Source organism: Rhinatrema bivittatum, chromosome 11 (assembly GCF_901001135.1).
Source record: "Rhinatrema bivittatum chromosome 11, aRhiBiv1.1, whole genome shotgun sequence".
NCBI classification, from domain to species: domain Eukaryota; kingdom Metazoa; phylum Chordata; class Amphibia; order Gymnophiona; family Rhinatrematidae; genus Rhinatrema; species Rhinatrema bivittatum.
In genome coordinates, this window is record NC_042625.1 from 68,605,944 (window position 1) to 68,629,196 (window position 23,253).

General features: G+C 46.0%; 1 protein-coding gene across 1 annotated transcript in view; it reads left to right on the top strand.

The window, feature by feature from the left end:
* LOC115100869 (cytochrome P450 2G1-like) overlaps positions 1 to 23,253 on the top strand; it is a 52,617-nt gene that overhangs the window by 17,875 nt on the left and 11,489 nt on the right. Inside the window, exons 3-5 of the mRNA XM_029619883.1 lie at positions 10,024 to 10,173; positions 15,913 to 16,073; positions 22,541 to 22,717. Coding sequence (XP_029475743.1) covers positions 10,024 to 10,173; positions 15,913 to 16,073; positions 22,541 to 22,717 — 488 coding nt within the window. The remainder of the gene's footprint in view (positions 1 to 10,023; positions 10,174 to 15,912; positions 16,074 to 22,540; positions 22,718 to 23,253) is intronic.

Sequence of the window (23,253 nt, forward strand, 5' to 3'; positions counted from 1 at the left end):
TCAGTTTCAGTAATACCTAGGTACAAAGAATTACAGTAATCTAGTCACAATAAAATGAAAGCACATGATAACATCACTAAATCTGGCTTCCTTAAAAAAGAAGCCAGTATGCGAACCATTCAGAGACTATAAAATGCAGACTTGGATATAAAGGGTATCTGTCTGGGCATAGATAAAGCCTCCTTAAGGTGAGCCCACAGTTTATTGATCATATTTACAAGAGGACTGGTGTATTTTTGCATGCAGGGAGCTACTTTACCGTAGTATTGGATTTGCATCTTCCAAACCAAATGGCCTCACATTTTTGAGGATTTAATTGCAATTTGTGGTCAGAAAGCCAATTACACCACAACGAGTGCAGAAACATATCACATAGTCCAATTTTTAAAGTTCCAAACAATCTTTTTATTTTTAAATGAATGGCAACTCCACTGTTATCATATAAATACTTCAAAGGGTCCCCCAACATGGACCCGTGTTTCGCGGGGACCCTTTGAAGTATTTATATGATAACAGTGGAGTTGCCATTCATTTAAAAATAAAAAGATTGTTTGGAACGTTAGAAATTGGACTATGTGATATGTTTCTGCACTCGTTGTGGTGGAACTGTTATTACTGAGTGCAGTCTTTGCTCTGTTTGCTAAGTCAGAAAGCCAATTAGCAATTTCATCCTAACAATCATTAAATTTGTCCATATCAGCAGGGCTGGTGCAAGAGTATTTGGCTGCCTAGGCAAACTTTGGGTCATGCACCCCTCTTCCCCATCTTATCTATTGTCAGTACATCACTTCCTTCTCCTGCACCCCTCTGGGATACTGCTGCCCTCAACATTTTGGCACTCTAGGCAACTGCCTAGTTTTCCTAATGCAGGGCTTCCCAAACATTTAGCCAATGTGACCCCATTTTAGCACTTGAAAATTCACACGACCCCAGAGGACAACCAAACCTAATTAGCGGGGGTATAGTTCGCCTCCAACAATCCCTCCACTCACCATTCCTGCACTCCAACCGATCCCTTCTCTCAACCTCCATCCCCCTCCAGAGGCCCTTTCAACCTCTGCCCCTCCAGCTGATCCCCTCTTACATCCCCTCTTACATCCCCCAGTCCTCTCCCCTTCCCAGCACAGCCTCTCGCTCACCCACTCCAGCTTTTTACATCCTCCCCACTGAACCTCTCTCATCTCGAAGCCATTTTTGTAACCCCAATTGATCATCTGTCATCTCCTTCCTCTCTCTCTTCTCACGTACTCCCCCCCCCCCCCCCAGTTGATACTCTCACCCCTAGCTCCTCTCTTACATCCCCCCTCTCACCTTCCATAGCCAATCCCTCTCCCACTGATCCAACCCTCAAACCTTTCCTGTATCTGATCCCTCCCTTCAAACAGCCCCCATCCAAACATCCCCTTGACTTGGATCAGCAGCAACATTTTCCTTTGGACCTCAGGCAATAAGTGGGTGACAACTAGTGGGAAGAGAGGGCAGACTAATGACAGGGGCAACCTTTTTCTCTTAGATAAGTTCAATGATGGGAGAGGATAGAGAAGAAGTGATAACCTGCACAGACCTGTGCACACTCTGCCCACTCTTCCCCAATGGCTGGTCCAATGCCTGATGTTGGTCTGCAGCTGGCAGCAGCATTAGTAACGAAAGTCAGCACAGGATCTGTGAGCCAGTAAAAGCTCACAGGCCCTACAGTGGCCCCAGTCCCTCTTCACACATGGCTTCCTGTTAATGTGGAAACTCAAGTGAGGGCGGGACCATTGCAGGACCTGAGAGTACATGCTAGCTCAAAGATCCCATGCTGATTTCTACTACTTCTGCTGCTGATGATGTCTGGAGAGGACTGCCCTTTGAGGTATCTGTGACCCTGGCTGGAGGTTTTGAGACCCCATTTGGGGTCCCGACCCACAGTTTGGGAAGTTCTGGCCTAATGGAAGCACCGGCCCTGCATATCAGAAGTGGAGTAAGAATGAAAAGCTGTCAGCACCTGTAGAACTCTGTTAGGCCTGAGTGAGACCACATCTCAAGCCTGGGGAGGGGACAGCTTTTCTTAACAGGGACACAGAAAAGCAGAAACAATATCACATACAGGAAGTAGCCTGCAGCCGCATCTGCATTCCAGACAAGTAGAGAAGAGATAAGGATGCCCTCTCTCCATTGCTGGCCCCACCCTCTAGAACTCCCTTCCCACCGATTTCCGTCTTGAACCATCCCTACGCAATTTTAAAAAAGGCATCAAGTCATGGCTTTTCAAACAGGCCTACCCGGATACTAACCAGACCTAGACAATGCCCACCCTGCCTCGCAGAACCCGCCTTACATTACTTGATGTATATATATAGCTAGTCCAATTCTTTTATGCAATCCTCCCATGATGTAAATGTTAGTAAGTTCCTATAGTTATTTTTGGTTTCCTATCCACTTCCTCCTCTTAACTTAGTTTTTCGGCATCCTACTCTAAGTCTTTCGTCCATGCCCACCTCTTCTCCCCCTTCTCGCCTGTTCCCCTCGCCCCACCCCTGTTAATTGTACATTTTTCTTTCTTTGAGTTAACTGTAAACCGGCGTGATTTGTTCTACAAATGTCGGTATATTAAAAGTTCATAAACAAATAAATACATAAATAAATAAAGCTCTCTCTTTACTGTCTCTCCTCTCAGTTCTACGCCTGTATCCTAAATATACTCAGTTAGGCTAGCCGGGTATTTTCTGCGATGCACTGGCACCGTGGAATATCCCAGTCAAGTTAGCTGGATATATTTATCTGGCTAACTTGATCAGTTAGATTGTAACTGAATATGGACCTCTCAATGTTTCTATTTCCTTCTCTTCTCTGAGCATGCCTTTTACCCTTTGGTTATCTGGAGTCCAAATAACTGCCTCACGGGCCTTTTGCCTCAAATGTACTTGAGAAAGATCTTACTATTAGTTTTTACCTCTATGACAAGCTACTTTTCACATTGAGGTAGATCTTAAATAAGTTCGCGCAACCGAGGTTGGAGCGCGCAAGGCTGCACAAAATCGGCAACCTGCGAGCGCCGAGCCGCGCAGCCTGACTCCGTTCCTTCTGAGGCCGCTCCGAAATCGGAGCGGCCTCGGAGGGAACTTTCATTCCGCTTCCCCCCACCTTCCCCTCCCTTCCCCTATCTACCCTACTCCCCATCCCTACCTAAATCCCCCCTACCTTTGTTGTGCAAGTTACGCCTGCTTGAAGCAGGCGTAACTTGCGCGCGCCGCCTTGGCATCCCCCGGCACAGGCCGCAGTGCCGGGGGACTCGGGACCGCCCTCCTGGCCCGCCCCCGAACCATCACCACGCCCCCGGACCCACCCCAGACCGCCCCCTGACCCCACACACGCCCCGGACACGTTCCCTCCCGCCCCTTTTACGAAGCCCCGGGACTTATGCGCATCCCGGGGCTTTGCGTGCGCCGGAGGCCTATGCAAAATAGGCACGCCAGCGCGTGAGTGCCCTGCACACGTAAATCCGACAGGATTTACACGCGCAGGGCTTTTAAAATCTAGCCCATTCTTTTTTGGCCTGTCTTATTATTGTTCTACATCTAACTTGCCAGTGTTATGCTCCTCCCTATTTTCCTCATTTCTGTCTGTCCATTTTTGAAAGATGCCCTTTTGGCTTTAACTGCCTCTGTCAGCTCACCATTCTGGCAATTGTTTGGTCTTCCTTTGACCTTTTTAATGCTTGGAATGCATATTATCTGTGCTAGCAAGTTGGTATTTTTAAACAATATCCATACCTCCTGCCTTGCCAGAGTTATTTTTTCTAATTTCCTCACGTTATCATTGTCTCCCTTTTAAAATAAAATGTTTCTGCAGTAGTTTTCCTTAATGTCCTCCCTCCAGTGATTATATCAGATTTGATTGTATTATGATCACTTTTATGAAGTGTGTGTAGTATTCTACTATTTTATTTATTTATTTAGGCATTTTATATACCGTTATTCCAAAAGAAGATCACAACGATTTACAAAGCATCATTCATTTTCTAGGTCAACATTCACAGTCTACGTCTATATCTCTACAAATACATGTCTTGGTCGACACTACATCAGCTACAAGTTAATTGGGGGCTAGGACAGTAGTTTGTTACAAGTATGTTCCACTTCAGTGATGTTCACGTATTAGTCAATAGGTTACCATAATCCACTTTACTTCTCTTTGCTCATTCTATTAACAATATCAATGATTTTTTATAGTGACATTATCTGCATGTCTGCATATTGATAATCTAAGCTACATCATAAGCATTTTTGAACAGTCATGTCTTTAGTTTGCTTTTGAAACTCTTTCTTTCTGTTATCAGGTGTAATCTCTTTGGTAGAGAGTTCCATAACTTAGAACCTGCTATGGAAAACATTCGGTCTCTTATTTGTGTTGGATGTGTACTCCGCACATTTAGTAGTTGTTATGATTCCTCCTGTAGCTGCGCCACAGGAGGCATCTCACCTTTTCTGGAGGCCGCTCCAAAGCCAGGGTCTCGCCTACGAAATATCCAGGATTTGCTCCAGGGCCTGGAAGGCCTTCGAGGTCCTTGGGGCCTGCCTGAGGCTTGCTTGGGTCTGTATGGACTTCCTGGTTTGGGCCACGCCCTTTTCCCTAGGGGCCGGCCTGCAGCACTCCTCCTCTGTTATAGGGCCAGCTAGGTGTGGCCCATCTTAACTCCTCCCAAGGAGTTGCCTGTCTACAGCAGTATAAAAGGATCTTCACTTCAGTTCTTGTGTGCCTTTGGATTGAGTCTCACAGTCGTCTGTGCGCCTTCATTGATCCAGGCCATCCGTGGTCTTCTCTTGTTTTGATGGCTCCATGTCCTATGTCTCTGCCTGTTTCCTTGATGTTGGTTCCTGATGTTTCAGCTCTTCCTGATGTTTTGTTTCCTGTGCTCTTGATCCTTCTTGTTCTGCCGGCTCCTTGGTTCTCTGGGTGACGCGTCTCCGTCATTGGAGTTGCCTGCAGTGGATTCGTGTCCTGCGCTCCTGAGCCTTCCTGACCTGCCAGCCCCTGTGGTTCTCCAGATGACACCAACTCCGTCATTGGAGTCTCACCTCGGCTGGATTCTATCCTGCGCTCGTCCCGCTCTCCTCGTGGTCCGTGACCAGCCTTCTCAGGCTGTGTAGGGTGTGCAGTGGGACAGGGTGGTCCGTGACCAGTCCATTGGGTCTGCTCGTGAAGGTGGGCTGTGTAGGGTGCCCTGAGAGACAGTGCCAATGTCTACCTTCCCAGCTTCTCACCTTGTCTGTGATGTCTTTGCATCAGCCCTCGTCTGTGATGTCTTCATCTCAGTCATAGTTCCAAGTCTTCTGTGTTCCAAGGATTCCATCTGCCCTCGTCCTCTGTCCAGCCTGCCGCCCATTGCCGTACCCAGTGGCAGGTCCGAAAGGGCTTGGAACGGTTGGAGGACTGTTCATCAATCAACATTGCGTTGTTGGTTGTCCGGGGTGTGCAGGTCCAGTTGAGGGTCATACCTTATTCCCTAGTCCTTGCTTCAGCCTTGTCCTGCTCTCGTTACCCATGCTCACACCAGCTCGCCTCCCGCGGTGTGGCTTGGGGCTCCTTCCTGGATCATGCCGTGGCCCAAGGGCTCACAACCCTGCTTTAGAGACGACCGCGCCTCCGTGCCTCGGAGTGTAGCAGCCATTGGAGGTCACACTCGTAACAGTACTCCTTTATTTTGCAATCTTAAGTGTTTGTTGCAGTGTATATGGTTGAAGCCTCACTCCTATTAAGCAGGGGTTTGTATCGTCGATGATATTAAAAATTATTGTTAATAGTTTATAATGGATTCTGGCTTGTACTGGCAGCAGTGCAATCAGTGAGGGGGTGATGTGGTCAAATTTCCTTACCTCTAATAAAAGTCTTGCTGAGGCAGGTTTTTTTTTTGTGTGTAGAGTTAGTTTCAGTTGAGAGTTTTTCTTGTATTGTTTTCATGTATGTTGATAGTGTCGAAGCAGTTTTTTTCAAATGATTTGTCAAATGGGATGTAGAACTGTATGTCAGCTGCATATAAGAAGAAATTGATTCCTAGTTCCGCTAGTAATCTACACGAGGCAGCATGTATATGTTGAATAGAGTTGCCGAGAGGGCTGAACCCTGGGGGACACCAATATCGATTGGGAAGGTGTCAGATGTGTGATTGTCTGTCTAGTTTTACTTGGAATGTCCTATCTGCTAGGAAGGAAGAGAACCATTTGAGAACATTTCCATCTATTCCAATTTTTCTCTACTGTTGGCATAAGCAGTATAGGGTCTACATTGTCTAAGGCTACTGACAAATCATTTAGTGCCAGTATGTAAGATTCATGATTCATCATTTTCCAACCCTTGTAGTTCAGGGTCCATTAAAGAAATGAGTAAAGTTTCTGTTGAACAACTTTTTTCTGAACCTGAATTGGTTAGGATATAGCATATTATTGTCTTCTAGGTGGTTTTCTAATTGAGGTAACACTGCTTTTTCTAGGAACTTTGCGATAAAAGGCAAATTGGATGTTGGTCGATAGTTGTCCCAGTCGTCAATTCTGCCAGATTTATTTTTACTAATTTTCTGATTATTGTCTGTGGTTCACTTTGGGGCCTTAAGGAGGAATCAAGTTTGATACACAAGTTTAAAGAATAAATAAAATCGGTCCTAGTGAATCCACCAGCTTTACACTTTATACCAGGTCCTGCATTCCATTGAGAAATAGATCTCAAATATTTCTCCCTCTCCTGGTTTCAGAACCAGCTGCTCCATGAAGCAGCCATTTATGGCATCTAGAAATGTTACCTCTCTAGAATGTCCTGATGAGACATTTATCTAATAAATACTGGGGCAATTAAAATTTCCCATCATTATTGGGTTTTAACCCCCACTACTGAGCTCTTCCCCATCACACTTGGAATTTTTATCCATAATGCAGTTTGTTTCTTGCAGAAATCTCCTTAGCACTACATTAGAGGAATCCTGGAAAATTCTAGGGTTCTCTATACTGTTCTGAGCCCAAAGGGGTAATCTTACAAACGGACCATACCAACTCCTTACTTTACAAGAACATGTGTAACCTCTGGACTGAGGAGCTTTCTAGGACACATAAGCAATATTAGGGCACAGTGTCCTATAATAAATTACTCAGTCTATTTTAACCCTGGAATTACAGGATTTTCAAGGGTGGGGAGAGGGTTGGTAGGATAATCTCCTGGGCTCTCGGCATTAATTATCTGTGAGTGCCAAAAGCCAAGCTGCACACAAAGCTAGTGTTCTGTAAGGGATTTCAGTCTTACAGGTTTATCTGACATTTAAATCGGATAAAATAAGATCCAAGTTCATGTATAGAGAACAGAAAGCCTAAACCTTACTTGAGGTGGATAATTTTATTATAGCAGCATAAAATATACAATATATTCAGCGGCTTCCAGTTAGCTGGATAAGTCACTACTTAGCTGGCTAAGTAGCCTTCAGTACATGTTGAATATCGGGTTCAAAGTTTGTGAAGGCTACAACTTAGCAAGTTTGTGTCCAACTGTACCATCAAAATTGTAAGGTGAAGACCAATAGCAACTTCTTCCCCTCTGTGTGGTTCTCACAGGCATTAAAACTGCAGGGGCCATTATGTGGCTGGACTTCCAAATTGTGTTGCTCAAGCCTGCAAACTCTGGTTCAGTTGCACACTCCATGAGAAGGGTAGTGGGTATTTGAGCCCTTAGTGCTGCGGTGTAGTTGACGCAGCCTGAAGTACAAACCCTCGAGGCCTACGCTGGCAGCTGGCGAACGTGCCCTACAGTAGGACATTCTGGAGCTTCACCTTTACCAGCTGCCTGCCCAGCAGGTTGAGCCCATGCGATCTGGCAGCTGGCAGGTAGGTCCCTAGGGTGGTGGTGATAACTACAGTCCAGAAACACAACAGGGTCAGGGCAGGCAGAAGGTTAACAGAATCAGAGACAGGCCAAGGTCAAAGCAGGCAGCTACCTAGAATAGTCAGATCCAGGCAGCAGGCAAACATGGACAGGTGCAAGCAAGGGGTCAGGTATAGGCACCAGGCAATCGTGGTCAGGCCCAAGCAAAAGGTCAAGATCCAAAGAGGCAAGCCAAGGGTCGACAAAGACACATTGAAGACACTGAACAGGATGAGTACGGAGGCAAGGCAAGGCTAGATAAAGAAGGCTGGACGAGGCAAGGCTGGAAGACAAGGAATGCAGGAATCAGGAACATTAGCAACACACATAGCTGTGCAGGAGATATGTTGCTGAGGCATTACAGGATCATCTAGGGCAGCCTTATAAAGGGAAAGCCAGTGACATCATCAGGGGGCACCATGGGGGCTTTACTGCCATAGGCCCTTCAAGTCCCACAGCTCACCGTGTGAGTGCATGTAGGCAGGCCTGGTGAGACAGCAAGCAAATGGCAGCATCCTGGTGCGGGATGGCATGCTCGACAAAGCTCCCTCTGCAGCAATGTCCTAGCCATGGGAAGAGGCCTACAGCTTCCTGGGTGAGTGTAATGGCTCATGGTGGCATCCAGTGAACCACCAAATGTAATACTCCTTTTTAGGAAGACTGGCCTTTCCTTACAGTTCCTTATCAACTCTTTCATATAACCTCCCTAAAGCAAGTCAAAATAGTAAATCTGTGGTTGTGTGATCCCTTGATCCAACCCTCAGGGTTCTTTCTTTATCCTTGGCTTCTCCATGGATTGCTATGAAATATGGGGTTTCTCATTCCAATTTAATTCCCCATTCAAATACCTGGGATATAAATGCATGAACTTGAATTCTCCCGTTTTTCCTCTTCTTTTCTTCTCTGTTGTACCGGTTAGGTGCCTTCTTGATTCTCCTCTGTATCCTGGATGGGTATTTGTCGTGGTTAAACATAGAATGCGTACCACTACTTCTCTTTCCTTACTTCCTCTCTCTCTCTGGTGAATGCTGGATGGATATCCATTCTCTGCTTCCTCCACATTTGCCAGAGGGGCAAGGGAATCACTTGGACTAAGTAATACTGAGTTGACCAGGAAACTTATTCTTCTCTGGGTGGGCAGGAAGGATATAACGTCCTCCAAACTTCAGAATACTCTTGTGCAAAAATGCTAGAGATCTCTCATAAACCACTGGGTTTGAGCTGAAATAAACTCTCTTTATTTTGTAAGACTCCTCAGCCAAAGCTTTGGGTCTTTCAAAAATTAAGAGAACTGAAAGGAAACTTACCTTCTCTCTTGATATATAAACTAAAAATCCATGCACTTGCCCTTATGCAAGCAGGAATAAACCAATACAGTAACCTCTAGTGGGGGTGTTGTGATATGGATGGTATATTCCTTTACTCTAAAATGTCCTGACTTAACTACTGGGTCATATGCCTTAATAGGGATCCAAATGGGGCAGGACACATTTACTCAGTACAGAATCTTAAGGGTCCTTTTCATAATACCTAGTATTGGCAACACTCATATTTTCTGTCCTTTACACCTCTATCCATAAGCTTATTTCTTAGCATCTCTTTGGTGCTCTCTTTCTCTATCTAAAATCTCATTTCTGCATGCATTTCTCATCAGTTATATGGTTTCCCTCTCCATTAATTCTATCTTTTTTTCATTTGGTTCCTGCTACTTCCCAAACTCTCAGTCTGTTAAATGTTGTACCTTTGGATAATGCACTCTGTAAATAAAGAAACTGTGGTGATGTTCATGATGAAGACTGGCTTACTAGGCCTTAGCCTGGACTATTGTCAAAGTGAGGCTAATGAAGCCTATGATTGGTCTAGAAGCCCGTGAGGATGGAAGAAAGTCTTGTAGTCAATGCTGCCTGGCTTATGATGTTAATGATGGATGGTGAGGTTACAACAAGTTCCACCTGAATTGGGAGCCCAAGAGAAAGGAAGGAGACCTCCTAATCAATAAAGGATGCTACCCTTAGGGTTACTGGACAAAGAATAAGTTCATCAGTTTCTCACAGAGTTGTTTAATGTTTGAATAGTCAGGAGCTGACGTTTAGCATTGAATTGCCTGGGTCTTGTCAATTTTGTCTTTATCCTTTTCAGGGATAATTTCAAGCAATGGGGAGCGCTGGAAGCAGCTTCGACGATTCTCACTCATGACCTTGAGGAATTTTGGGATGGGGAAGAGGAGCATTGAGGAGCGGATCCAGGAAGAAGCCCAGTTCCTGGTGGAGGAACTGAAAAAAACAAAAGGTTGGTGTGTGTGCAAGTTGTGTGTGTATCTGTGTATGTTTATCTGGTCCATAGGGTCACTCATAAATACAGTATATTTATTTATTTAAAATCATTTATAAATCGCTTTTCAGATCACAGTTAATCTTCAAATCTTCTTCAATCTTCCAGTTCTGATGTCTATGGGAAAAATATGCCAGAACCTGCCCCCAGTCCGCCGTCAACCACCCTGTGGTTCCCCTTGTAAAATAACTGTACATATTTAATCCTCTATGCTACCTCATCCTTCCCTCTATCTCCTCCAAGTCACATGTTAAATGTTATTTCTCAAAGTTACTATGTAAATCTATCTTTCTAAATTATTATTTAAGTTACAATGTTACAATGTAAAATAAGCAGCATTTGCCTTATTTATGTTCAGTTACATGTAAACCGATGTGATATTTCGATCGAATGTCGGTGTGTATATATATATATATATATATATATATATATATATATATATATATATATATATATATATAAATAGTAGGGGCCGATTTTATTATCTGGTATAAGCATTGAGCCTCATGCAGCTCAGTAGGTGGCCCTTTTCTGTAACAATGTGAAGATTTACAGTAGGGTTCAGAGCTATCTCTGTGTCATACAGGACAGACTGGTCCAGTCCTGGCTTTACCCCATTACTTGTACGGACATGCATTTTCAGTTTCTCTAAGAAAGGCAGGAACTGGGCTGACTTAGTGGCAAATGTGCACTATCAGGTGGATAACGTAGGATTTGATCCCCCAGACCTCTGCACCCTGGATGGCTGAGATGCTGCAAAGAGAATGTTCACAGTTATGTGGCAGGAGGTCATCTCAGCTATTGCTCAACACCAAGTGTTCAGACTTAGGGTCCACATGTATCCAGTTTCTGCAGGGAACAACAAATAGTAGCACCTGGCTAAGGACTTTCCTTGCATTGGCTGGCTATATTGGGAGGAGATATAAAATTAGAGGAAAATCCCCAACGTAATTCTAAATTTCAGTTTCATTTTATTTACTTAGACGGTAGCTTTTAATCCAGCACATGGGAACACTTTGGCACGTGAGTGTCAGCGCTCACTCAGATACACATTCATTTAAGAACATAAGATGCTTTCATACTAGGGGGCAGATCTTAAAACATATGCGTGGGCGAAGATTTGTTCGCGCAACCCGGCGCGAACAAATCTACGCCCGATTTTATAACATGCGCGTGATGCGGCCTTGAAGGAAACTTTTTTTTCCGCCCCTCCCTTCCCCTATCTAACCCACCCCCCATCCCTAACTAAATCCCCCCCCCATACCTTTGTGAAAAGTTACGCATTACATTCTATTTGCTTTTTTGACTGCCGCAGCACACTGAGCTGACTATTTCAATGTATTATTTACTATGACACTTAGATCTTTTTCCTGGGTGGTAAGTCCTAATATGGAACCTAATATTGTGTAACTACAGCATGGGTTATTTTATTTTTCCTTATATGCATCATCTTGCACTTGTCCACATTCAATTTCATTTGCAATGTGGATGCCCAATCTTTCAGTCTTGCAAGGTTCTCCTGCAATTTATCACAATCTATGTGTGATTTAACTACTCTGAATAATATTGTGTCATCTGCAAATCTGATCACCTCACTCGTCGCACCCCTTTCCAGATCATTAATAAATATATTATTTTGTTTATTTAACTTTTTTTTTATATACCGTCATTAAGTTATTTACCATCATAACGGTTTACAATAAGGCACACATAGTAATAAATAGTACTTTACAAAAAAGATGCCAGAAATATCTAGTAACATAAAATTGTTTAAAGGCTGATTAATGGTATATATTACCTATTGATACATGTCTCATGGGTGAAGCCCATGTGATTCATTCTAAACTTTTTGATTGTTTTTTATGATTATCAGTGGGTTATCAGCACTGACACGCAAATCCCGCTTATATCGAGTAAGTCAGGAGATTTTAAAAGGGATGCGCGTGCATGCCATTGCCAGTTTCACCAGTTTGTCCACCAGTTCGTCCATTTAAGAGCTAGGTCCTCCAAACCCCTCCTAGTTTAATAGCCTTCATCCCACCCACCTCTCCCAGTTAGCCCAGACCCTTAAACCCCCTCAGATATGGCTAGTTTTCTTTTTTTATTTAAAACTCACACCTCCTCCGTAGCAGAAGAAAACTTATGTGGCACGAGACCTGGGAGTGTGCCCAGGCACGTTGTATATCTCGGCCCAGCCTTGGACCACCCATGCCCCACCCAGATTCTGCCCAGACTCCGCCCCTTTTTGAATTGGAGCAAGATGTACATGCAGCAGGAGATGCGCACGTATTCAGGCAACTTTCAAAATACGGTAGGCACACACGAGCCCAACTTGTGCATGCATCCCCGAATCGATGCGCACGCCGGGATTTTAAACTTCACCTATTAAACACAGTCATATTCAAATGGATTTTTGTGGGAAAATTGTGTTTCAGCGGTATGAATGGCCTCTTGAAAAACTGTCTGCTCAGTATCAGGCAAAGTTTAAAAGCCCGGCACGTGCCAAAGCCAGGAGGCACGCACACAAATTGGGACCAGTGCGCACTGTGCGGATTTCAAAAGGATCAAAATTTCAGGAAAAGGGGCAGGGTATGGTCATGGTCTGAGCAAGGCATGGACGTGTCGGGGGAAAGCCAAGATTTGTGCACATAAATATGCGCACAGTAATTTTACTACTGCTATGGATGGCGTATAAGTTAAAAAAACAGAAAATCTAGGCTGCTCAGTAGGGGGTAGATTTTCAAAAAGCGCGATCTGGCGTACTTTTGTTGGCGCATCAGGCACCAACAAAAGTACGCTGGATTTTAGTGGATACGCATGTATCCGCTAAAATCCTGGATCGGCGCGCGCAAGGCTACCGATTCCGTATAGCCGGTGCGCGCCGAGCCGCGCAGCCTACCACTCCGAGGCCGCTCCGAAATCGGAGCGGCCTCGGAGGGAACTTTCTTTTGCCCTCCCCTCACCTTCCCCTCCCTTCCCCTACCTAACCCACCCCCCGGCCCTGTCTAAACCCCCCCCCCCCTTACCTTTGTCGGGGGATTTACGCCTCCCAGAGGGAGGCGTAAATCCCCGCGCGCCAGCGGGCTGCTAGCGCGCCGGGACGCAACCTGGGGGCGGGTCTGGAGGGCGCGGCCACGCCCCCGGACCGCCCCGGGCCGTAACCACGCCCCCGCCCCCGAAACACTACGTCCCGCCCCGAAAACGCCGCACGGATCGGGCCCTCTGGACCCGCCCCCAGGTTGCGTCCTGGCGCGCTAGCGGCCCTCTGGCGCACGGGGATTTACGTCTCCCTCCCGGAGGCGTAAATCCCCCGACAAAGGTAAGGGGGGGGGGTTAGACAGGGCCGGGGGGGTGGGTTAGGTAGGGGAAGGGAGGGGAAGGTGAGGGGAGGGAACGGAGGTAGGCTGCGCGGCTCGGCGCGCGCCGGCTATACGGAATCGGTAGCCTTGCGCGCGCCAATCCAGGATTTTAGCGGATACGCGCGGCTACGAGCGTATCTGCTAAAATCCAGTGTACTTTTGTTTGCGCCTGATTCACCAACAAAAGTACGCCAAATCGCGCTTTTTGAAAATCTACCCGTAAGTGTGTGAATGTTTTTGAAAATCAGGTCCATGACAGGATCAGTCAGATGTATACAAAAGGGGAAATCCTTTCAATTCATCATTTGCAAAGATTAGGAAATACTAATAGCCTTCTTGTGTTTCAACACCTACAACTTAAAGGCTTTTTCTAAAAAGTGTCCATTAAAAATTCCTGTAGTAGGGAACTGACAGCATTCGAACATTTGGCTCTACTTCCCTATGAGAGTAAGAGGTGGATTTTAAAAGGTGCGCGCACCACCCAGCGTGCACACATGTACGCCCGATTTTATAACTTGCGCGCGCAAGTTATAAAATCAGGGGCCGGCGCGCGCAAGGGGGTGCACAATTGTGCACCTTGCGTGCGCCGAGCCGCACTGCCTTCCCCCATTCCCCCTAACCTAACCTTCTCACCCCTTCCCCTAACCTTTCCCCCCCAGCCCTACTCTAAACCCCCCTGACCTTTGTCTTACCTTTCGCGCCTGCCTCCGGGCAGGTGCAAGTTGCGCGCGCCGGGAGCCTGCCGGCACGCGATCCTCCAACACAGCGGCAAATGGCCACTGTGTCTGAGGCCTCTGGCCCCGCCCCTTTAGTAAAGCCCTGGGACTTAGACGCGTCCCGGGGTTTTAAGCGTGTCGCCGGGCCTTTGAAAATCCGTCCCTAAATGTCTTATTTTCAAGCTATATAACCTTTCGCTATCACAAGAAGTGCCGGGCCCAGAGAAAGGGCTGGGCCAGGAGGTGGGGAGGGGCGGGGCTGGAGGCAGCCGGTACAGCGGCCATTTGCCGCTGTGTTGGGGAAGCGCGCACCGACAGTCGGCCGGCATGCATAAATTATTTCTGCTCCAACAGAGCAGTAAGCAATGAAACAAAAAATAGGAAAGGTAGGAGAAAGGGTTTAGGGGGAGGGGAGAAGAGGAGAGGAGAGGGGAAGAGGGAGGGAGTTAGGTTAGGAGGGTAGGGAAGATCCCTCCCAGTCCGCTCCTTAATTGGAGAAAGACTGGAAGGGAACTGGTAAAAGGGACCATTGCGTCGCCGCGTGTAAATTAAAAATTTACCCCTCTCCGCGGGCAAGTCGTGGGCTGTGCATACATGCATGTGCGGATGTTAAAATCTGCCACGCATGTGTGCACGCCCCTTGTATTTTATATCACGCGCGTGCCATAAAATAGCCAAGTCCATGTGTGCGTGCGCATAAGTTTAAAAATCTACCCCTTATTGCTCTGAGAATGTTTCTTGCATTTATCCCTTCACAGATACTAAATTGCCTTTTGATCCTTCAGTTATACTATTGGGTGAGCCGTAGGAGTCTTTTCCTTTGGTAAAGAAGGGATGTATTTGTCTGGCTAATCAGTTGTTAGTCGCAGACAGGTGCAATGTTGCGTGGCGTTTCCCTCTTTGATCGGGTGGTTGCCACTACTTTAGCGACTGCATACAATGGAATTCCTTACCTAGCAGCTAGAGGATTTTTTACCCTAATGTGCCCAAGATCTGGATGGGCTTTTAAAATTCAGCTTCTAGTTCTAAAATACAGAAGCAAATTTGTACGTGCATGTTTTAAAGTTATCCGCATGTGTGTAAATTTCCCCAAGACAGCTACCCAAACGCATTAGCAGATGGTAATGCATGCAGGTACTTTTCCTGGGGCAATTTTCAAAGTGAAAGTATGCACACACTTTTGCTTTGAAAATGAGTGTAAAGTCTGCAGGTGAAAGTTAGCCACAGACTTTACTCCGTTTGAAAATTTCCCCCATAATGAGCATTTCCCATGCATATGGCATTGTAGCTCTGATTGAGCTGGAAGCTGGAAACTGCTGGGCCAAAAAGAAAAGAAAGATAGAAAGGTAGGAGACGGTCAGTGTGGTGCGCATAAAACCAGGACTGGCTCAGCCCGCTTATTGATATACAAGCTGTTGGCTACTCTCGCTGAGAGTGAGGTCAATTGGAAACTGGGCCAACCAGCAGATGCCCCCTCATACAGGATCTCCCCTCCTTCAAGAAGCTTCCTGTGATGGCCCTCATTCTTCATGATGTTAGAACTGAAGACCCTACAATGGCCCATCCTGTGATAAGTATTTTTCTGAGGAATGCTGATGCCCTTCTCTCTCTCTCTGCTTCAGGCTCACCCTTCGACCCCACCTTCTACTTCAGCCGGTCCATCTCCAACATTATCTGCTCTATCGTCTTTGGGAATCGTTTTGACTACCAGGATGAGAAATTCCTTGCATTACTGAAACTGCTAAATCAGTTCTCAAAGCTGTTCGATTCTCCCTTTTCTCAGGTAAAGGGCTGAGCTTTATAAAGAGGTGGTAATGTTGTAATTAGAATGTTTTAATTGGGCATGGGGAGATCTTTGCAGTCAATTCTGAGGATGATGGTTCCCTTGTCAACTCAAATGGAACATAATAAACATTTAATAATTTTTTTTTAATTTATTTTTCGTCTTTTGTGACACTTCAGATTGGAATATATTTAGAAACTGTAGGTTTTTCCTTATCAGTAGAGGGCTTACAATCTAAGGGACTCATTCACTATGCCATGTTAGGCCATTTGCCATGCGATAAACACTGTTTATTGCATTGTAAATGGCGAATTAGGGGAATAATGCGAGGTATTTCAAGGATCCCTACAGTTAGGTAAATGAAAAGAAGGTACAATAAGAAAATAAGGATGTAATATAAAAATATATAAGAAAGAGGGACAAAATACAAGTTGTTGTTAATGTTTATACATAATGGGGCGGATTTTAAGAGCCCTGCTCGCGTAAATCCGCCCGGATTTATGCGAGCAGGGCCTTGCGCGCCGGTGCGCCTTTGTTCCATAGGCCTACCTACGCGCGTATCTACTAAAATCCAGCGTACTTTTGTTGGCGCCTGATGCGCCAACAAAAGTACGCTAAGGCACGCTTTTTGAAAATCTACCCCAATATTTTAACAAGATATAAGGGGCAGATTTTAGAAACAGTGCGCACGGGGTACATTTGTGTACACTACCCGATTTTATAACATGTGAGCTGCCGCGCGCATGTTATAAAATCCGTGGCCGGCGCATGCAAGGGGGTACACACTTGTGCACCTTGCGCGCGCTGAGCCCTAGGGGAGCCCCGATGGCTATCCCCTCCCCCCTTTTTTTTTTACGAACTTGCGAGCGCCGGCCAGCTGCCGGCGCGCCATCCCCTGGCACAGCCTCTGTGCCAGAGGCCTCGGTCCCGCCCCCGAACTGGCGCCATGCCCACACCCCCGCCCCCTTCCCACCCCTTTTTCAAAGCCCTGGAACATACGCGCGTCCTGGGGCTAGTGCGCGCCGCTGAGCCTATGCAAAATAGGCTCGGCGCGAGCAGAAGGGGTTTTAAAGGGTTATGCGCGTAACCCTTTTAAAATCCGCCCCTGGACAATACATGAATACACTTAGCAAAATAATCAATATTATTTTTTAACACACATCACACATCACTCATAACTCATACCTACAACATATAGAAACACCAGAACCCTGACAAACGCCCCTGTTTCGCTATTAACTAGCTTCCCCAGGGGGCTTATTTTAAATTACAATAAAGTCATATTATATATTATATGAACCTACATTTTTACAGCAATTTCTGCGAACAAATTTTTATAAAGTCATATTAGATACAATTAATGAGTTCTTCACATGAAGTATTGTCCCTTAAATAAATTCCAAGGAAACCATAAAGGTGTCTTCATCATTAGTCAAATGCATGAGCCGCCAGTTCTCTCATTTCAGAAGATTCCAGAATACTATCAGGTTGAAGTAATCACATGAATCTGATACTTCTAACACAGTCTCAATGGGTATCACTAAGAATCACTGATTTTGTCGGTTAATTAAAATAGTTTTGTACAATAAACATTCAAGTAAGCTCTAAAGTACCAGCATTGAGAATCGCTGATTTTGCCAGTAAATCAAAAAGGTTTTGAACAATAAATTCTCAAGTCCGTGAACATGAAAGGTGTATCTTAAAAAGATCAGTTTACACTTACTTAAATTTACACTTCATTGAGAGCTGGAATCAGACTGAAAGTGGCACTGTCATACAAAAAGATAATCTGATCCAAACAGTAAGTTCATAAAATGCCTTTGAAGAAAAAATAAAAGACAGCAGGTAGTGACCAATCGGCTTATCCAGTCTGCCCAATTGTCTCTCTCTCCAATATTCTACCATTTTGGGGTAGATGAATGTATAAATTCCTATATATAAACCAACACCGGTTCCCTTTATGTCTTGTATCCGATCTCTCAAACCTAGTTATTTTATTTATGAACATTTCATATTCCGTCTTTTCCCAAGTTAATCACAAGGTGAATTACATTAAAGATTCCCACTACTATGGTCTGCATTTACCCCAAGAATGCTCATTGATACTGGGTTATAACCTTAGTGGTTCATGCAGGTTACTCCAGCTTTCTAGGATAAAGCAGTCTGGAGACCACATTAGTCTCCACAGCGGATGTCTCTGCTCCGTGGTTGGCCTCCCCGCATGGTCCACTGAGAGACGCCGCCATCTCACACTGTGCCCCTCCCTAGGCGCGCACGCGCACATCTGCTGTTCTTTTAAAGGGGCCGTGGCGGGAAACTTACCCTGCTGCCCCGGATGATGTCGTCACTAGGTCCCGGTATTTAAGGCTGGGCCCAGCCAGTGCTTCCTTGCCTTGGCAACAGGTCTCCATGCTGGTCGTGTCCATAGTTCCTAGTTCCTGTGACTCCTCCATGTTCCTGGTTCCTGACTCATCTGTGTTCCTGCTCCTGATTCTGGTACCCGTTCCTGCTCCTTGTTACGCCCATCGGTTGCAGACAGCTTTGATCTCTCATGCTCACCTCTTTTCTCCCTGTCTCGTCAACATTAGGACGAATGGCGGCATTCGCCAACCAACGCCAACCTCCCCGGCATCCCCGGGTCAGCATGGGCGCTGTCGATCGCCATCTTGAACTTGGTATTACCTAAGGTGTGCGCACACACACAAGGGCCTCTTAAGTACACATCATGGCGGGAACCTCGGGGGCGTCCCCTCCCGATGAAGTCAGTCATCCTCTGTACTTAACCTGACTGGCCTTTGGCTAAGACGAGTTAGCAAGGAGTTCCTCGTTGCTGAATACACTTGATACCTGGACTTCCTGATCCTGTTCCTGTGTGGATCTACGGCACTCTGAGTACCCGCTCCTCGGGGGCTCATCTGCACTCTTGGCTATCTGCTCCTCGGAGGGCCTACCTGCTCGAGATTCTGCCGACCCACTGCCTCGGAGTTATTGGGAAGTCCATCTGTGAGTACTATTCGAATTCTACTCTACCACTTGCTGGCTCCATCTGCGGTGTACCCCGTGCATTGGGCCACTACCGCTTTTTCCCAGCTAAGCCTTCCTGTTCATCCTGTGCAGCAAGTTCCTGCCGCATCAGCTACAGTTCCTTGGACTGCCTATACCTCAGCCTTCACTACAGCTCAGACTCCTCGGCATACCCCGCACTGCGGGCCACTACCAGATCTGTAACCTAAGGTACTTCTTTCACCGTGGGAACATCCTGGCATACCCCGCTCCGTGGGCCACTATCAGATTTTCATCATCAGCTACATCACTGGGGTATACCCCCATTGCTCAGAACTGTGTCTTCTTTTCTGTCCCGCTCTGTGGGCTCTGCTTCTTTTTCCCATAATAAAGTCTCTCTCCAGCAGTGTCCTGTATCATCAAGACCAAGCCTACGGATGGTGAGGCCCACAGGGCTCCTCCCTGTGGGCAGAGTCATCTCTCACCTCAGCCCAGGGTTCACATTCTCACAAAACCATAACACTCCTGTGTTCCATGTCTACCTTGCTTGTTCCTACTGACTGACTTCCTGGCTTTCACTTCTGCTTCACCTGACCACGCTACTGCTTGTCTCCTGGTATTGACCACTTCTTCGTCTGACCACATTACTGCTTGTCTCCTGGTATTGACCACTGCTTCGTCTGACTATGCTACTGCTTGTCTCCTGGTATTGACTACTGCTTCATCTGATTATGCTATTGCTTGTCTCCTGGTACTGACCACTGCTTTGCCTGATAACGCTACTGCTCATCTCCTGGTATTGACCACTGCTTCGTCTGACTACACTACTGCTCGTCTCCTGGGTTGACCTTTGCCTTGCCTGACCATTCTCCTGCTGACTTCTGGTACTAACCCACGCTTGCCTTGCCACTCTTCCTTACCTGCCACCTGTCCTGACTTCAGCCTGTTCTACGATGCTCCTCTTGTCTTCATTCTGGACTTGGCCTTTCAGTCTTTGGCTTATTCTTACTCGGGTGCCTTCTGTCTGCTGCCTGTCCTCATTGGCTCCCGGGTCTCCAGGACTCCGCCTCGTCCAGATCGGACCACTTATTTCAACTACCACTGCTGGCCCCTGGCTGACCTCCTCGTCATCCCTGAGAAGACCTTGTACAGAGGCCCACCTAAGCCCAGCTGGCCCTGGTACCCGAGGGCTCAACCTGTGGAGAATGAGGGCTGGTATTGACGAAGCTCCAGCCAGCCTCCGTCAGTCAGCCAGCTCTGCCTGCTGATGGTGGGGACCCGTAGGGCTTGTCCTGCGGGTAGCGTCAACCCTACCTCAACCCAAGAGACCACCCGCTGCGCAACAGAATAAAAACCACTGACCAGTTTAGTAGCCACCCTCTAGATCATCTCCAATCTTTTGAAGATGAAGTTTCTAGAATTGTCCAATGTATTTCAATATGATGTCACCAGGGACATATACAGAGGTAATATCACCTCCTTTTTTCTGTTACCATTCCTCTCCCTGTGCACCATCTTTCTGGCTTTTACCATCACCTTATCCACCTGTTTGGCCACCTTAAGATCATCAGATATGGTCAGTACCAGATCCCACACTTTTTTCTGCATGGATGAATATCATCCCCTATACTTTAGCACAAAGGAGGGTGTTTCTACTGTTCCAGACAGCGCATACCCTTCTCTCTCTCTGACAGCAGGGAAATATTTCCTTATGGAATATCAGCATAATGCAGATTACATAAGTCCCCTAACTCTTCATTAATAACATCCCATCCAACAATTCTTATTCTTCCTTCTGTTAACTAACAGGGTACATCTTTCTTACTTTTATTTCACTGGTTTTCCCTCCTCTCTTCCTGTGGTATTTAGTTGTTAAGGTGGGGCCAACCTGTTAGAGAAAGATATCAGGGGCCCACACAAAAAAAGCTGCAAGAAAAGATGGGGGGGGAGGGGAGAGGAAAGGAGGACTGGGGATCAGTGGAGGGGATGAAGGGAGGGAGAGGCAGGGATCAGAGTGGGGAGAGGAGGGGGAAACGTATGCTTGTCTGCCCCATGTGCTAACATTTCTAGTTACAGCTCTGTCCAGCCTTATGAGAGGACCTTTCTGGAGTCTATAAGGCAGCAGCTGTACTGCTGCTGTTAGGCTGTAATCATAGCTGCTCCATGCAGGTCACCCCAGTCTTCTTGGAAACTTAATACAGTTGAGGTTATTGCAATAGATTTCACCGCCTTCCTAGGAAGATGTTTTACCCAAAGAGCAGTGAAATTATGGAGAGTTATGCTAGCAGACACTAAATCATTTCAAAAGTAAACTGGACAGGTTTCTGGATGAAAAAGCTAATGATGATATAGCTACACTCTAAGGAAACACGCTGATCCGGTGCTCCTGGTTTCTAGAGTTTTTAATTTATTTAAATTTAACATACCACTTGTAAACTAAGTTAACCAATCGGATGGATAGATGAATAAGATATTGATGATGTAACTATACTTTTAACAGGTAAATTTTAAAAGGAACGCGCATGCACCCATAAATGTGCATAATGCAGCGCAAGCAAAAATACGAGCCTCATTTTATAAAGCATGCAGATGGCATTTCAAATACTGTCACTGCACTCGCAGAGAGACAGTGACTTTGTATAGGTTCAGGCTGATACTCTCTATATAGGAACCACTCTAGAGGGGCACTTTGAATTGGGGTTGGTTTTCGGGAGGTTAGGGGGAGTGTTAGTACAGACACATTCTGAGGTTTTCATAGTAAAATTTATATCAGTAAAGAATTATAGCCCTTATAAGAGGCGTTGATTTGTACACTGCAGTACTAGCTGCTCTCTCTCTCTCCCCCACCCCTTCCCTGCGCCTCATGAGGAGCAGTAGCAAAGTGACGCAGGCAACAAACGCATGTTACCTTTGCAAAATTTGTGGTTATGCGCATCAGTCTTGGTCCCACTCCCGGACTGCCCATGACCCGCCCATTTTCTGCCTCCTTATTCTAGGCACATGTACATGCATGTATGCGCGCCCTTCCTGGCTTCTTAAAATTTGTGCGGCCCGCATATGTGGTCATTTTTGCACGAGCAATGCTTTTAAAATCTTCCTCTCAGGAAAAATGTTGATCGGGTGCTCCTGCGATGATTGCCAGATTTGGGGGTTTGACAGAATTTGTTTCACTGGTGCAGAATCGGTTATAGATGCACAGGGGAGGAGGTCAAGGAAGGGAATTTGTCTTCCTCTGGAATACCCCATTGGGCAATCAGGAGAAGGTTGAAGTAGATGGGCTTCTGTTCTTCTTTTAATCTATTCACCTATGTAACTATGTAATATGCATGGGATCCTGTCTGGATGAAAACAGGTACAATAAATACCTTTGATTAATTATAATAATAAGTCTCCACATCCCTTCCCTGTGGGATTAATGGTAAATTGTAGAATATTTGTAACAATCTATTTTTTTTCTTTTGCAGATCTTTAATATTTTTCCCCGTATTATGCAGTATATACCAGGACCTCATTTGCGTGTTATGGAAAACATGACGCTCTTGAAAGAGTTTATCATAGAGAAGAAGAAAATGCATGAAGAGTCCCTGGATCCCAACTGCCCCCGGGATTTTATCGACTGTTTTCTCATCAAAAGGGAGACGGTAATGGTCTTTAAAGCAATCAGGGTCTTTTCAGCCCACACAGTGACCTGTGCTAGTGTGATCCCTGCAATGGAAGTCATTTTTCATCCTAGCATTACCAAGTGGCTGCGAATAATCAGAAAAAGAGCCAAAGAAAAATAAAAAATGTGAAAAATAGACAATTAGTAGTGGGAAACTCAACACAGGATGGCCATCACATCCCTTCTATAGGAAAAGACAGATGAACTTCTGTAATTCTGAACTGAGATTCCCGAGGGGTGGGGGGGGGGGCCATTTGGGGGCTGGGATACTCTTTGGTGGGCTGGCATAGTGCTTAGAGTTGAAATAGGGGAACATAGGTTTGAAGGAATTACGGATCATCTTGGCAGGTAGGGGAGGAAGGGAGAAGGGTGCTAGTGCGTCTTTTTTGAAATAGGGAATGGGGAAGGGATCTGGGGTGGGCAGAGATGGATTGGGATCTTCTAGAGGAGGGGAAGTCACTAAAGGATCTCTGTTGTATTGGGTTGGAGGAGGGAGATCTGCCCTGGCTTGGGGGG